Source organism: Ischnura elegans, chromosome 9, assembly GCF_921293095.1.
Source record: "Ischnura elegans chromosome 9, ioIscEleg1.1, whole genome shotgun sequence".
Lineage (NCBI taxonomy): Eukaryota > Metazoa > Arthropoda > Insecta > Odonata > Coenagrionidae > Ischnura > Ischnura elegans.
The window spans coordinates 23,911,558-23,929,656 of record NC_060254.1 but is presented as its reverse complement, the minus strand read 5'-3'; the positions used below and the strand labels follow the sequence as shown (position 1 = coordinate 23,929,656).

The 18,099-nt window shown below is 33.6% G+C and overlaps 1 protein-coding gene across 1 annotated transcript in view; it reads left to right on the top strand.

Annotated features, from left to right (window-relative positions):
* Positions 1 to 18,099, top strand: part of LOC124165919 (voltage-dependent calcium channel type A subunit alpha-1-like) — a 133,543-nt gene that overhangs the window by 63,253 nt on the left and 52,191 nt on the right. Inside the window, exons 20-25 of the mRNA XM_046543453.1 lie at positions 1,597 to 1,709; positions 3,253 to 3,513; positions 4,429 to 4,572; positions 5,633 to 5,834; positions 8,026 to 8,190; positions 16,741 to 16,851. Of these exons, the coding sequence (XP_046399409.1) occupies positions 1,597 to 1,709; positions 3,253 to 3,513; positions 4,429 to 4,572; positions 5,633 to 5,834; positions 8,026 to 8,190; positions 16,741 to 16,851 (996 nt within the window). The remainder of the gene's footprint in view (positions 1 to 1,596; positions 1,710 to 3,252; positions 3,514 to 4,428; positions 4,573 to 5,632; positions 5,835 to 8,025; positions 8,191 to 16,740; positions 16,852 to 18,099) is intronic.

Genomic DNA, 18,099 nt, shown 5'->3' with positions numbered 1-18,099 from the left:
GTTCTTCCCTTGCTCCTTCGCTCATAGCCTCGTAGCTTGAAATATGGAGCGCGCTCTTTCCCCTCGACCTCTCCTTCAGCGCTAGTCCAACAATGAACACACTCGTTCGAATTTTTTAAACCGCAGGTTTTGACACCAATATAATTTTCAGTTGCAAAAATCCTCTTATTAGCGTCTGAAGATAATTTTTGAAAAATCAGGTGCTCAGCGTAATGGAAATTGCTCGGCAAGACAGATGTTGACGAATCAGGTATGTCCTTCCAAACTACGCGTTTCTATACGTTTGATAAGCGATTACTATATGCAGTATAAATGCCGCGGGATGCCCACTCGTGGCAGTAAATTTAGCACGCGCTCCGGAGCGAATCACCCCGCACGATCTTTTCAGTGTTCACCTCTGGGGTACCGACGTGACGGCGCGATGCTTACAAGAAATTCAAACAGGACCATTTTAAAAATACGTCACTAAGGGAGAAACTCCCCTACCTGCTGCTTGATTTTGACCCAGGGTTTCAGATGACTGACTCACGCTGTAAACCAAGGCCACTCAGTTCCCCTTGGACTTGCGACAGGTGAAGGGGAGGGGGGAAGATAAGACGTTTGTGTAAGAGGCGCACCCCCATTTTCGGCTGCAATGTTTGGGAAAAAAGGTGCACCTCTTACACGCGCTTATACGGTAATTTCAGTGTACAATTAAAAAATAAAGCGTTTTTTTATGTCCTGAAAAGTTTCTATTTTTGAGATACGTGTTGTTAGAACTTAGCCATCGACATATTACTTACAACGTTATCACAGTACTAACAAAATAATTAGAGAAAACTCAATATACCAAACAATGCCAATGATTTCTCAACGTGGTTTCCCAAAGTATCACCGTCAATGGGAATGATGAATTTCAGTGATGAAAATCAATTAAAAGATCTCAAACATTAATATAAATGCATAAAATACATTACTTATGAAGTTATCAAAGCCTAATAATAACAATTTATCCAGAGAAAACTGAATATACCCAACAATGCCAATGATTTCTCAATGTGGTTTACATGTTACCAAAACGTCACAGTTGAGTGATGAATTGTAGCAATGAAAAGCAACTGAAAGGCCTCATAATTAATATGAATGGATTAAATATATTGCGTACGACGTAATGATAGCTTAATGCCAACAAAATAACTACAGAAATCAGAAAATACCGAACATTACCAATGCTAGCTCAACGTGACTTCCTGCGGTAAATGCCTAAGCCTCCTATGGTATCCTCGAAGCTCTACTTTTGAATTTGGCCGATAGTCTCCCTTGTCTGGATTCTCAAATAAAAGTGAACGGTGGGGAAATAGAAGTGTTCAGCCACCTTTGGTATTTAATCTGGTTGCCTCCATGTATGAACTCAGATGGTCGTCAGGTCTGAACAGGGAGAGTTCTTGTTTTACACTTGTTTGCAGCTCTGTATTTTCTAGTACTTTAGATTCATGTCTCAAATTTGATTTGTAAATACATACTTATTGGCTAAAATCTATGTTTACAATAGTGAAAATTGTCCTTTTTGACGTTAATGCAACGTATCACCTTTCTTTTTTCTCACTTCCTGTATAGATTGTGGACTTAGGAATCATTCTTCACCCTGGTTCATATCTTCGAGAATTTTGGAACATCATGGATGCTGTAGTTGTAGTCTGTGCAGCAGTCTCCTTTGCCTTCGATATGACGTAAGAATTCTAATTTCTAAAATTAGTTAATTAATATGTTTTAGCTCTATGCTCTTGTTTAAAAGCCTTACAAATTTAAGAACTACATTTATTCCTTAGTTAGGGAATCCACTAGCAATTCCAAAGAACGGTCTGTGAACTTCTTCATAGTATTGAACTAAGTGATTAAAAAGTGGTGAAATACTGAAAGAAAGCTTCCTGGAATTTGTAATCTTCTTTATATCTCTTTACCACTTTTTTCTCACTCTGTTTATTTGACCATCACTTTCCTACTTCATTAGGTACAAATCACTGTATTTCATAAGAATTTTCTCCGCAGCTATCCATACTTATCGCTGCAGATATATGCATTCTGTATTCCTAAAAAGTGTCACATTAAGCAATTTTTGTGTTAACTAATAGATGTATTGCAGGTGGTATATTTCACTATTTATGCTCCATTGGCTGACTTTTTTGGGTTATTTTGACATTTCATGAATAGCGAAATCAATACTTTGTCTCTTTTCAAAGATAGTTAAAATTATTACTGAAAAAATCATCAATAATTCTATTGTCTAACATCTGTTTGGTATAAAACTCAACACTGATCTTCCTGTGTTGTAATCCAATTTTCATCTGTGTTACATTTTGGGAAGCATGGAAAGTGTTGTACATGTGCACTTATAGTCAGTTAACTCTGTGTTGCAGAGCCTATGTTTCAGTTTGGAAATTGTAAATTATACATTTTATCTTTATAAATATTATAGATTATATTATACTTTCATGCACTTCAATATAGTTAATATGGTAGGGTAATCCAAAATCTGAGTGATGATTATCTTTGGTAGAGTCGATTAATTTTATGGATATGTTCATGCAAATTATGTTGTTTCTATTTGCTTTTGGTTACTATTAAGAGGTAACGTCAGAGTTTTGACTGGTTCCTTAGTTGAAACAAAGCAGTAAGATAGCTTGAACAAGGTGGCATCAGTATTTAAGACTCATTTGTTTAGGATCATTATTATGCTGTGATGTTAATTAGAGAATTTAAACAAAAGTTGTGCCTTACCATGAATAACGATATTCATGATTATCATACAAGAAGTAGAAATGAGCTCACAGCGAGGCAACAAAATCTTTCTCTCTTCAGTAGAGGGCCTATCAATATGAGTATTAAAATTTATAATAAATTACCTTAATCAATCAAATACGAAATCAGACCCGGCCTTTTTAAAGCAAAATTAAAAAAACATCTTTTAGATCATTGCTACTATTCAATTGATGCATTCTTTGAGGATGCCTCGCAATTAATGTAATATATATATGTATTATAATATATTGTGAGTTTCTTTGTACTTTTGATTTGTTTTTTATGTTTTCCTGACGGGTCCTATATATCTATATTCATATCTTTTCTGTGACCAATAAAATATTATTATGATTATCAAAAACTATGTGAAGCGAATTACTGTTAATATATATCTGTAATGTAGTTTTTAGAGGTAAAGTTTATAATGGGTATTAGATGAAGGCCTGTTTTGATTTGATTATTGTTTTTCCACAGAGGGAGTTCTGCTGGCCAGAATTTGAGCACCATAAAGTCACTCCGTGTACTCAGGGTATTGCGACCGCTCAAGACTATCAAGCGGGTACCCAAGCTGAAGGCAGTGTTTGACTGCGTGGTGAACTCGCTCAAAAATGTCATCAACATTCTCATTGTGTATATTCTCTTCCAATTCATCTTTGCTGTGATCGCCGTCCAGCTCTTCAACGGCAAGTTCTTCTTCTGCACAGACGAGAGCAAAACTACTGCTGAGGATTGCAAGTAAGTTAAAATGCAATGAATCTTTTTCCTTTTCTGCCCTCAAGGTCAGGGATCTCCAATCGTAGTTTTCTAAGATCAGTTTGAAACTAAAGTACAACTGCCTTAGGCTGGACAACTTTCTAACCCCTATTTATGACATTCAAAAAAGGGCCTGTGCTAGTAGATTTTTTTACCCACTGGCATAGGTGCTATTGGGAGTAAGATCTTTTTTGTTAACATTGAGGTCTCAGCCTCTAATCCAATGTATTTGGATTTATTATTACCCAGGGGAAAGATGCTTTGATACCAATTAAATTGAAGTGAAGGATTCAATAATTCTATATTTGCTAGTAAAAATGGAGACATCTTTTGATGGGCAGCATGTTAGTAATATTAAATAACAATTTATTAATTTGCCATGATTAGATTGCTTACAGAAGAAACTATAGTGATATAAATGGCATGACTCAAGAAGGTATATGTTCATGCATGTATGCATATCCTAACATGTATGTGCATATATATGATATATAAGTATAAAACATGTATTATTAATCAATCAATGATATTCATAATTAATTGCAATGAAAATTTTATCACTGATTCATTACAAAGTAAAGTATAAATCTAAAACAAATATCAACCAAAAAAAACTAACTCGTCTGTGTTTTATGCTGACTTATCGCTCACGAATTCAGTCATTTATTGTACAAGGTGTACAATTTGAAATTAACAGAAACTCTTTGAGTTATGCCATTTTGCCATTTTTTATAGTTTTACAAATTAGAGGGAGTTCATCAGGCAGAGGTTTTACTGTGACAAGGAATGGATGAAAAATCCTGAGTAGTAAAAGATTGTACTAAAAATTTAATTCTTCTGTACAGTCACCGACATTCTTTGGCCATTTCCCTCATCCTGTCACTTTTTTCTTCATAGGGGCCAGTATTTTGTATTTAACGGAGACAATCAGCTGCCCTCAGCTGAAATGAGAGAGTGGAAACAACAAAGCTTTCATTATGACAACGTTATGGCTGCCATGCTTACCCTCTTCGCTGTTCAAACTGGAGAGGGTTGGCCACAGTGAGTAATGCATCCCTATTATTGTAGTGTCTTAGGATATGTTTCTTGCTTTGCCAAGGCTATAGCAGAAAAAAATTGGTGAGGTTCAATTAGACATTATTTTTTTGGGAAGTCTTGTAGATTTTGTTACACTATGTGATAAGTCTGTTGATGCAGACTAGCACAGTATTCCTGGTGGGTACATGAAAACTCAGCATCATCTAAGGATATTATTTTAATCTAGTGTGATGGGGGTTGCCTAAATTTGAGGAAATCTTCCCTCAGTAACATGCCAATTATTGGCTTGTTTTAAAATTCCTCATTGGCAAGGCTGCCTTGATTTTTTAAATCTATTACATAAAAAGTTGGGCACTGAGGGTGTGTTGATAACAGTTTTGCCAGTGATCCGCCAGGCAACTTAAGGGCAGGTGCACACTAGCGCAACCACGACCATGACCTGTGGCACACGACCAGTTTTAGCATTGCAACAAATGGAGCGACGTGCACTAGGCCAAGTGCGACTCGTTGGTTGGGCCCGAGTCGTCCGACCAAAATTTTTGAATTCGGTCATCCCCGACTCAGCGGTCGTTGCGGCCAGAAATTACACATATTGTAATGGCGCACCGCACACTAACTCCGACTTCACTCCGAACCGACCATACCGACTGAGCAAGTGGACAGTGAATGTGTTTTGCTATCGTGGGTGTGGTCCTGGTCGTGCTCTGGTCGGTAGGTGTGTGACAGAGATCTGTCGTGGTCGTGGCAGTGGTCGTGCTAGTGCACGCCTGCCCTAAGGTCAATGGTGCTGCTCTGCGTTTCTCACCAAAAGTACCTTCAAACACCTTGGACCTGAAAACGCCAAGAGAATCCTTTCTTTACTTTAATAAAGTATTTTGCCATAAGAATCATAGAAGTATCTATTTCAAAAACCTAAGATGAGTAGTTAAGCTGAAGTGGATTTTATTTAAGTGGGATCTGAACAATATAATTTGAGCATGTGTCATATTATTTCTGTGTTATGTTTGGCCATCAGTAGTTTTAATTATTTGGTTATTAATGAAGTTTTTTTTTTCTTTTTCAGAGTGTTACAAAATTCAATGGCAGCCACGTACGAAGATGAGGGCCCACTCCAGAACTTTCGAATAGAAATGTCCATCTTTTATGTTGTTTATTTCGTTGTGTTTCCATTCTTCTTCGTGAACATCTTCGTTGCTCTCATTATCATCACATTTCAGGAACAAGGAGAAGCTGAACTTCAAGATGGTGAAATTGACAAAAATCAGGTAAGAAATAAACACTTTGTTAAAGTAATAATTAGTGAATCATAAGAAATGTTTAATTTATAGTGCATTCCACATTTAGTTGACTGTACAGGCCATTGTGAGATCAGCAATGCAAAAATTCTGATTTGTCGTCTGAAATCCTGATGATGTAGACCATTACTTGTAACAAAATGCTAAAATGTTGCTTGCTACTTGTTCGCATCTTCCATTTAAGGCATCAAAATTTTTATGCCATAGCCATTCCATGATTAATTTTTTTATTAACGTATTTCTATGGCAACATACAGGTAATATGTTGTCAATAAATTGTGAAAGAAGATTTAACTAAATGATATGAGTAAAAAAAATGCCATTTTTGTTTTAGAACCAACTGGAATGTAAGCTTGCGAGACTGTACAACCAGGGTGCTGTAGAGTTTTCCCTGCTGTAACATTTATTCTCCTTAAAAGAATATATCTTGAAACATTTGTAGATGTAGCTCCCTTTATTAGTGAGATATACTGAAGAGTTGCTTACTTCAAATTTATTCCTAATTCTCTTCAAATTTCATATGCAATGAATATAAAGACTAAATCATAAGATAGGAAAGTCATAGATAGGAAATAGGTGATGACTTTTCTCATATAGGAAACCCAAATTTGCTGTCCATAATTAATTTATTATAGTGTAACAACAGTTTGCTCAGTAATTATAAAGTTTTCATCCTTAATGGAGAAGATCTTTCAAAAAACTTTGTGTGAATTTTAAGCCAGTGTATAGAATCATTTGTCGGAAACCAAGTGAAGAAAAATAGTCAAATGGGTTGCATGGGTAGCGGAGGAAATATATTTTATAGCTCTTATTCTAAGCATATTGAAACAATATTTTTATTGCAAATGTGGTCTCTTTTTTCCTATAAAAAACATTATAGTGCATAGAATATGTTAATACTCATTTTATTGCCTCATTTTTTGACTTTGCCACAATGCATCTGGCATTTTATTTTGATGAACATGGGAAATTATTCTTCCTGAGAGCCCAACTAAATATTGAGGGCTCTCCACAAAACGTTAGCTCATTCCCTTTCTATAATCTAATTGGATGTGATTATGTGAATGGAAACCTTTCCCTTACGCTATTGCATTAAAAACCATTCCCGTACATTTTACTGGGGTTTATTTAGGGGTTACGCGTAAGATCTCTCAAGCATTTTGAGGAGGTTTGAACCATTAAACACCCCACTCTCAGCAGCCTTGTTTTTCCCAGAAATGCTGGGGAATATGATCGTCAACTGTACTCCCTCCAAATGGCATCCCAAAAAATATGGAAAAGAATTAAATGAATATGCACTACAAGTCAAAACTTTCCCTGCTATTGGAGTGACATCGCAATCAATTTCATGGAGAATTTAACTTCTTCTCCATATGGCATAGTATTTGTAGGTTTCGTTGTGATGACTAAATTTTAACTCCTCTAAGTGTATTGATGTTAGATGGTAGACTCATTTGATGTAGTTAATCAATGTGCGAAAACTCACATCAAATGATACACGAGTTAGAAAATTTTTTTGCTACTGAAATGTTCTCTTCAACATATGCATGACCATTAAACAGGTTTTTGATTGTTTATTTTACATGGCTTAGTAAAATTGTAATAAGAGTATTAATTTAATTCTCATTCATAAAGTAGAGCACAGAGATGCCTTTTTTTCATTGCCCTTGCTAGATTGAACTGTATACGAGATGGTATCTGGAAGTTATATTTTTTCCCTTACTTTTACTGAATCAATGGACGTCAAGGATCTTGCCAATGAGCCTACAAAATTGTGGAGTCTAAATTTCGATCATCCTTATTGTGGCAGTAGAATTACACGAAATAATGAAGAAAATCAAATATCTTCTAAGAAAGTAAATGGCGCCACTGTATATGTTGGAAAACACTTTTGTACCATTGTACTCTATTTTCTATTTTCTCTTGTTGAGAACTTCTGTAAAAGCTTTGAAAATTAGTAGGAGAGTGAGATGGGTGGTGTGGGCCTTTTGTGGTTCTTATAGACTGCTAATCTGATTTTCAGTCAATAAAGCATTGGTTAATCATTGCTCTACTGTATAAAGCTAATAAAATCTTACATCTCGAAATATTGTGTTCTATCTTCAGTGATGGGTTACTTTGAAGCAAATAATTCAATACTGTTCCATTTCGATGTTTTCAGAAATCTTGTATAGACTTCACGATACAAGCTCGCCCTCTTGAAAGGTACATGCCGAACAAAAGAAATAGCTTCAAGTACAAAATTTGGAGGATAGTAGTGTCGACGCCTTTTGAGTATTTTATTATGATACTCATTGTTTTGAACACTCTTCTTCTTATGATGAAGGTAAGTACAACTCATTTTTAAAGTGTAAGCAGAGTATTACTTTATGTGATCAATATTGATGTGAGTTAAAAGCTTCACTTTTGATCATGAAATGTTTATTGTTAAACATTTATGAGTATACTTTTGAAAATTCTACTTCTAATCATTAAATACTTTTCTTGTTTGAAGTAAATTGAATATTTTATGCTTGATGGCATGAAGAGAAATCAAAGTCAATCTTTGCATATTAGTGCCTTATGCATAGTAAAAGAAAATATGAGAGTTGTTAATGAAAGTTTGCCATAGTAATCTTCAAAGGCCTATTGGTAATTTCATTTATTGGTTTTGATAATTTAATGTGTCTTTAAAATTGCATGTCTTGAATATGTGATAACTTTTTTCCAGCATTATATTGCAATGATATCTGAGTTAAAATTAACCATTAACATTGCTATTGAATATGCAGTTGAATTTGTTCAGTGTTTTTTTATAACCATAGGAATCAATTGTTTCAAGGGTCAGGGATATTTCTAATGAGCCAGTCCATCTTATTTCAGCATTTCCTATGAGTCCCCATATCCCCATTTAAGCCAAATTCGCCCTCAGTATGCTACAACATTATCTCCATATTGAAAAAGACAGGCCATTCCTTAAACTGTATTTCTCAATCTTTAGAATCAGTGGCATATTGGATTATATTTCAGGGATTCTCCACCCAATTCTCCCCCCCCCCCCTATTCCCCCCGCAAAATGCGTGAGATGAAGATACCATTAAAATGTACACTTTCGAATGGTTTTGCCCAAATTCTGTTTACGGGTGTTGTTGGGGTGTCTGGTATGCCACTGTTTTGAATGTATGTGAACAAGGCATGATTGTGAAGGCTTAATTAACCCTTGATATTGATTATTATTTGATTTTCTGCTTCTCGTACATTTTAAGGGATGGTTGAAAAATTAACCCTTTGGTATATATATTTATATATATTGTTGGGGTGGGTGGGATGCCTGGGTCAGTTATGGTGGTGGATCCATGTACCAGCATGCAAAGCATCTTGAAAGTGCATTTCGACCGAATAATGCTTGTTGATGAAATTCATTATGCTGCCACATTCTGCCAGTTTGACATTTCTTCCCTTGTTACTGTCTCATTGTCTGTCTTACCCATTTCTATGGCCTCTTGGTAAAAGCTGTCACTTTTTTAAAAATCTTTCCTAACTCCAAGGAAATTTAATTTTCTATTTGAATTTTTGTGTGTATAAATCTGTTGTTAATTTTTATATCCTTTTTCTCTGTATCTGTATATTGTTCTGTATCTCTTGTTTAATTTTTGTAGTCGACTCATATCACAAATTGTTTTTTTTTTCCTTCTTTTGTTATTTTGTACCAGCTTAATTTTCAATTACTCTAGGTGATATTCTCATAATAATGCTACCTTAGGAATTTTTCAAAAATAGAAATTTCCACCAAAGGAAATTTTATTTATTCCAATACACACTTACTTGTGCTACTTATATATTCAGTTAAAACAATTTCATTGGTTTGTTTGCAACAAGAGTCAATCAAAGTAAGAAAAAGTTATATATTAATTATGAAACTTTCGCAAAATTAATTGCCAGGTGATATATTAAACTTATAGTTTTGCTTAACCTTTGTTCTGCCAAGAGCAAAACTGTTCTATTTTGTTACCCTTATACTAGTTTACCCATGTTTACGTTGTTCTAACCTTGAATTTTAACCATACATTTAGCCTATTTTACATGTACTCGGCATGCATGCTGTAATTCAATCAATATCAGAAGTGATTGAAGTAGCTGTGTCTCCAAAACACCCCAGCATGACATTAGGTTGTTCGCCTTGTAGATAATACCCTTAAAAACCATAAATGTAGGAAACCAATAGAATAATCTATTTGTTATGAGAAACAGTACACCTTGGTGTGAAGGACTTCAACCTAGCTTTTTATTGTAGGTTTTTAGAATATTGCCCAATATATTGATTAGAAAGATATATGTGAAACACTCCCTTGGTTTGGTTTTTTAAAACTCTCCATCCAATCAGTTCAGAAGCTTTTTCGTTGTTGCCGCTACTTGATTTGAATAATTTTCATCTTGATTCATACATTTATTGTTTGGTTTTGCGTATAAAGCATTGAAACACACCCTTACTCTGTTTACATATTATTTGAGCATTAAAAAATATTGTCTCATTCTCAATAATCTCAAGGAAGATGGAAAGGAAATTTATTTATATTCCCAACGGTATTCACCCAAAAGTTGGATAATTCTCGTGGAAGTCTTAGGATGCTGATGAATGTAACAGTTAGCCCTCATAAGTTGATATTGAAAGGCACTCCAAAGGATTACTAAATTATTGAATGACCTAATTTCTGCAATGACTGAGAAATGTTTGTATTTGAGCATTTCTAGAGCCCTACTCTTAGCATCAAGCTGTATAATAATTTTTGGGTAGTAAATGGTCAACATGCTCTCTATATTTCTGGTGACCTTACTCACTGTGGCAAGGGAAATTAATAGCATGTGTGAATACAATGTCAGAGCAAAATATAACTGTAAAAAAGGATGCTAGTCCTTCAGGGAAAAATAAATTGTTTATAATTATTTTTTTGTTTTACAAGTGTGATGAAGCTACGCGAAGCTAAGCCTTAAAAAATAGATTTTTTGGCAGATTGAATGTTTTTTGTGGTGCCTTTGATTATTAAATACTCAGAATTTTTTACTGCTGTTTTTACTTGTTAATTTTAACTAAATGTTTCCCAAATCATTTGATTTTCTGCCAATGTGTAATTTAAATGAAACCATCAGCAAAGTCATTTCCTTTGTCAATGATGTGTTTGCTAGTTACTTATAGCTCTGGAGCTTGAGGAAAGGAGTGCCATATTTTTTTGCATAGCTATTCATCATCTCACTCATACTTCTGGTGAAGTGGTACTCATCTAGTCTTCTATATTTAATGCATTGATATGTTACCATTGCCATAAGTTCGAATTAATTTAAAGAAATAAAGCGCTTTTATATAATTAATTCCTTTTAGTAATTCAACAACCATATTTGTGGAAGGAATTATTCAGATTCATAATTGAAGTTCAATTTCACTCAGGGGTTTTTTCAGTGAAAAGGCCCTCCCAGAATGAAAGCAACGCATCGAAAGTGTAGTTGAGTAGCTTATGCAGAAGTAATTACAGTGAAATGTCTTTATACCGTACGCCAGTGTAACGTAATATTCAGTATAACGAAATTACAATTCCGTCCTGTATAACGAAATTTCACGTATAACGTACTTCTCGTATAACGAAATTTCAGTTTAACGAACATATTTCGGTGGTCGATAGGATTTCGTTACAAAGACATTTCAATGTTAAGTCCATTTTTATAAAGCTGCTAGGCATTTGAATCTAAATTTCAAAATTCAAAATACCAGTAAATTCATGAGTGCATCAAAAAATTTTCAAATTTCTACAGCATTAAATTTTTGTCCCAAAGGTAAACCCTTGATTATGTTTGCATCCCTCAGAGCCAATCCCACCTAAGAATTGTTTATTTTCATTCAATGCATATATGCCAAGCATGTGCAATAACTGAAATCCTTTGGAGTATACTTTTTAATGAGGATATAATAATGAGTGACCGTTGCTTCTTTATTATTCAATTCTCCCTCTGCAAATAAATCCTAGGTTCAAATCAACTTTTTTGTCTGGGGGAGATAAAGAAGGTAATGGTAGGAAAAATTCATGGAAATAATTGCAGTCTTAATATTTTGGATGATGATGTCATATTTGTGTAAAAAATATTTAAATTCACCGATTCAACTGGCCCCACCTATATGCAGTTAGTAGAAAAGATATTTTGTGAAGATAATCACAAAAGAAAGTACACACATTCATTGCAAACTATTATTGATTACAATTGAGAAGAAGTATGTAAAGAAAATTATCAAAGATCAAGAATCTTCATAAGACTTTAGATTGAGGATTTTTACCAACCAATGATAATATTTCTTTAGCGGGAACTCATCATCAATGCTACATATTTATATGTTACTGATAGGAACTCAAAAGTCTTTTAAAAATCTGCCTTATTATCCAATTCTCTGTAAAACTGTATCAGTATTGCTTTGCATTGCATTACACATATCAAACTTTAGTTATCTTAATCTCTTTCAAAATGTATTTCTTTAAAAAATAACACTCTTCTCTGACAATCTTTTGGCTTTACAACTGGCAGAATGAGTGTGAGGAAGCTTTCATTTGGCATGAATCCAGTATTCACGTGACTGAAGAATTTTACTCCATATGTGTCACCAGAGTAATTCTCTTTCAACATTTAGCTTTCATTAGTCGTTGAACATGCATGAAATCCACACAGATTGGCCTTTCACTTACCCGAACATTTCTCAACCGGCTCTATAGTTTGATTGTAGTGTTGAGTCAACCAGGAAAGTTCATTTTAAATCGGACTGAATCAAATATCTCGATCAAATTTCAAATCAAAACAAAGTGAATCGTGTGCAATTTTCTTGTAAAATGAAATCGAGGTGGATAGATTTTGTTAATTCAGATTCAAATAAAATTAAGCAGTCAACTTATGCAATATTATAATTTTTCAAATATTAATGCTAACTCTGGGAATAGGGAGTTTTAACATGGAAATTATTATTCAATTTGACATAAAAAAATAATAAGAGTAGTTGTCTGACGATGTTAATGGACAGTTAATTTGCAGAAATAGGGCCATTACAGTTGATAATTGAACTTAAAAGAGTGGCAATTACCTTTCTAGCATTTAGGGACATTATCTATGGTCATTTTTTTAATTGCATAGGAAAAATTATTTGTTTTTAATGCTGTTATTGTGAACCTATCTCTAAAATAAATGAAATAGTCATTTTCTTATCCAATAAAGGAAGTTTTCTCATATGCTGCTTTACTTTACTTATTTTTGTTATTACATGTAAAAGAGTTAATGACTTGTAGATTCAGATAATAATTGCTGTAAATTGAAATACATATTTTAATCCGTAGGGCTTTCAAAGCAGTCTTTTTCATTTGGGAATCAAGCTATGTCATATTTGAGTTGATTCAGTTTGATTTCAAAGGGTTTGCTCAGCCCTGTCGGAATGTAATTCATTCAAATATTATTGTAAATGGTAGCAGTCTCTGTATAGAATGATAAGCCTGAGGATAAATGTGGTGGTAAGATGAATGGCCGTGTCTTCGTCTGTAACGAACAAAATACTTCTTCTCAGATTTAATGTGACCAGTGGCAATTATTTTTTTTATTGGTTCAATGGGTTTTCCTGGCTGATTGTGTTGGAGTGGGTACATAAATGTTACTTAGCCTTTTGTGTGCAATGTTTCAGTCTCCACTGATCATAGCCTTGCCCAATATACCCCTATTATTTCCACTATATGCCTTTGGTGTCCATTGTCTGCTCACTTCCACCTGTGCTCTGTGTCCTAAGAAGTTAAAAACCTTGTTTCAAATAGGTGTTACAGTATGATGAACATTCGAGAACAGATGTGTGTCCATCCACTCCTTAGAGAATAGCCAAACCATGGAAATCTTGAATTTTATTATTTTTGATTGATACTATTTTTAACAGTTGTTTGGCAATGTTCTAAAGTTGTGTGATTATCATCTTTTTGTATGTGGAAAAAATCATTTAATTTTGTCCACAAACAAATTACATGTTCTCACTATTGTATTAATAAGCACAATTAGAAATCTTGGAAGGCTACTTGATTTTCCCAGTGGTTAATTTTTGCCAGGAATGTTAACAATTACCCGTTGCAAACCCAAGTTACCTTCCAAGATGATGTATGCCGGGAAAACATGAGAGAACACTTTGCAATTAGGAACTCCCTTCCATTAAATTATACCATATCAGCTAAAACTCAATGCTCGGATACCATATAATGCATTGGTGTGAGTCATTCCCAAATAGCTGTGTACAATTAGAACACTTGCTCTTTTAACATGACCTGAGGAACAACTTCATTAAGAACTTTACCAATGTAACTGTAGCATTATATATGTTTCGGTTTTAAGTGTAAAAATTATAATTTTACTCCTAGGAAAAACTTGTGTAAAAAATGAAAATTTGAACTCAATTTAGTGAGCATAATTATAGTCGAGAATGGTTAGATATGTTTTAATTTTTTTTTGTTATAAGTGTCGTATTCAGTGTAGAGTAATCCCTTCATAATTAATGATATTTCAGTAGATACTATTACAATATGATGAATATTTGAGCATTTATTTATTTTAATATCAATGTAGTTTTACACATATCAAAGCAGAACCTCTACTGATTAAGAAAGTCTAAGCATAGTTATCCTTGCTAATGCCTCTGGAAAATTTAATTTGTTGAATATATATTGAATAATATATTCCTTTGTTTCTTGTGAGTAATTTTAACAAAAACAAAACTAAGAGGGAAAATTTCAAGGCGTAAAAATTCTTTTTTGTTATTTTAAAACTTTGCCCAGCACACATGAAAAGAAACTAAAGTATATTCATATATATGAACCCTTCAAGAAACATATCTCTAGAATTCACATTCGACTTAATATCTACTTATTATCTGGTTTCTGTTTACGTTAATTGGGTCTAATTGTAAGGCTCACAGTGGTAAATCTGCTGATTTCCTCTGGTTCATATAGACTAAAAGTGTAATTTCAAAATTAAATCCTAAATTTGTAAAAAGAGGCTTCGATAATTTGTTCACTGACGAAGGCTACACATTGTTGCGTAGAAAGTGAGTCGTCAATTTGCATTTGAAATCTCTCAAATTCATGCTGGCTCTAATGAGGGGACCGTGTGGCGTGAATTGAAAATCAAATAAGAAAAAAAATATGAATATCAAAAAAATACTCTGAAGAAGATTCCTTAGTTGAAATAATTCCTGGAAGGCTTAGTTATGGACCTTTATTTGAGTTCTTTGCTTAATTTTTGGCTTTAATTGGCTGAAAAAATGGAATTTTCATCTTCTTGCTCTTTCTTCCTTTACATTGTATCCAAGTCTGCTAGAAGTCTGCCTAAAATCCACCATTGCGTGTCTTACTCATAAAGTTCCATTTGTAATTATATTCCATGTGTATTAAATATTCCATTTATAAATTTTCATGGATACGAACGATAACAATAATCTTGTAGCACATTTACTACAATTGTAGGAAATAGTATGTAAAGTAAGAGAATCCAGGAGGTCAATTATTTAAATATCTAAGACACCCAAGCTATTTTTCAATTGACATGACTTTTGGCTATAGGAGATATACAGTCCTGAAATTACACTTGACAGTTACGAAGCTTATAACATTTATGTAATTGATGTGCAGTAGTTGGGTCTGCCAAGTCTACCAAGAAGTCTATCCTTCATTTCAATGGTTTTTAATGAAGGATTAAAAAATATTGAAATGAAGAAAAGATAAACAACTGAGTTTTTGTGAGCATTAAAATCTGGTTCTGTTTTATGCTTTTTTGAATAATTTTTCAGTGTAATTGGCACACTTTTCCTAAAGGGGGCATCTTAAGTTTGTCAATTCCATCAAATAGCTTTGTGGTTTAAATTCTATAATAGAATGAGGAAGTCAAAGACTTTTTGCCGCTCGGTCATGGCTTTTTCAGTGCCATTTTTGAACAAGTAAATTATTTCAAATCCGCCTACACACATCACAAATTTCTCCGGGGCATTAAAAGAAAGCCGTTATGTCCTTAGGATATCTGGTAATACTTTGGCTTGTGTGATATGTTTAAGTCATACCAGTGGTATAAATATAGTATCTTGAAAATAATTCCTTAGTTTCTCCATGTTTGCTTGATGGCTTGACACTTATTAACCCAAGGTCATAGTTAGAATAGCAAGTTTAGTAATCCAACTTAACGTGGCAAATACAAACTCTTGATTGTATGTTTTAATCATATTGTCTTCTTGCCAATTGCTGATTCCTATTCTGCGGATCACAATTGTCGTGGTATTGGTCGTCTGCAGGATGCCAAAAAAAATCTGTATGATAATATGCTGTGGGAAGAATTGTCTTTTTATTTTGTGACTGACAGGCACTGGATGCCAACAATTTTCCTTTATTTTCAAATTAGCAAGTGTTTGATTTTTGTTGTTAACTCACTATATTTTCTTTCCATATTAATTTTTTTCATTTTTAAAACTAAAATATGTGTATACATATGTTATCTAAACTTTAATTCTAATTTGATTATTCTGCTAATTATTTTATTTTATGTCTTGTCTGCCAACTAATGCTTCTTTAAAAATTCCATCTGGCATTGTCTATGTGCCTAAAAAAACACTACATATCTCTCTTGATAAGACAGATATTGTTGATTGTTGCATCATGCCTATAAATTGAATGATAGATTTTTGATGTTGATTTTTTTGTGTGACCATGTTGAATTGAGATTGATGAGACTATGCAAATGTCTCATTGCAATTAATTTTTATGAACTCTGAAAAAGTGGAGGTACTCATTTATGTTTTGTCTGTGTTCTTCTTTGTGCTTCCCTTCTTTTCTTAACCTCCCTGCCCTCCTTCTAGTTTTACAACCAAAGCAAATTGTACAAGGAGACGCTGCATTATATGAATACTGCCTTCACTGCACTGTTTACCATTGAATGTATTCTCAAGGTGGTGGCATTTGGAGTCAGGGTAAGAGGCGCCCTTCCTTCCGTAGAGACCAGAGACCATATGACTGAGTTCCTTTCAAATCCATTCCATTATCATCTATTTTTTACCATTTGCATATAAGCATATTAGGGGAAAGACAATTCGAGTTGCTAATATCCTGAATTTTCAGTCATTGCAAAGGAATAATTTTATAATTGGAACTAGGGGAAAGACAATTTGGACTGCTAATATCTTGAAATTTTCTTTGCAAAGGAATAATTTTATAATGAAAAAATAATACTTTTTGACTCGTTCATATTTTAATGTAGCAGACAATGTAAGTATTCAAAAAGTCACATTTTAGAGGCGTGTACCTTTTTACGGGCATATATCTTAAGTCCAGAATTTTTTTTTTTTTTTAAGAAAATGAGTTATATATGCTGCCATTTCATATACTGCTGATCCACATGAAAGTAATGTATTGTTATTCATTTTAACTTCGTTAAAATTTGAAAAAGGAATGAAATCCTACATTCTGAATAGTAAATTGAAATCAAGGGATCAGTTTGATATTTTTAATGTGACATTTTGAAATTAGACAAATGTTTTTAGCGATATGTGAAAGAAAAAATAACCTCCTGCGTAGAGGATAAATGACCTCTGCCTCATGAAATGGAAAAAGCTAGCCTTTATGTTTGAGATTTACGTATAATTTGTGTTGATTACGTTATGTTTTATGATGTTCATTTTTCTGGATTCATGTTCCTTATTTGCTATGAGGATGTGCTAATCCCAATGAAGAGATTATTTTGAGAATCTTAATATGTATTAGAAAAAGTCTCTTGGTTATCATTAAATTTTCATTTTGTCACAATCCTTATGTTATTATACCTTCATAGATGATGCCATACATGATTGTAATTATTGGAATCATAATTTAGTTTGGTGATTCTGTCAGGATTTATCTGCTTGGTAATGCCACTTCTTATGAATTGGCACATATTTCTTCCCTTGTATCCATTGACAGCCAACTGTGCTGTTGTAGTAATTAAAATCGAGCCCATTGGGATTGAATCTCTAATTAATACAAATATGACCCTAGTTTGTATTTCTTTTGGGTAGTAATTATGTGTTCTAATTGATAAATTGTGCAATCATAGTTCATACATATTTTCCGGAAAAATATTATTTTGTTAATCTACCTAATAAGATTCATGCTTCCTTTCAGATGGTTGTATCCTGTCTGTAGATTTTGATTTGTTAATCTATTTTATCAATAGTGTTTCCTTG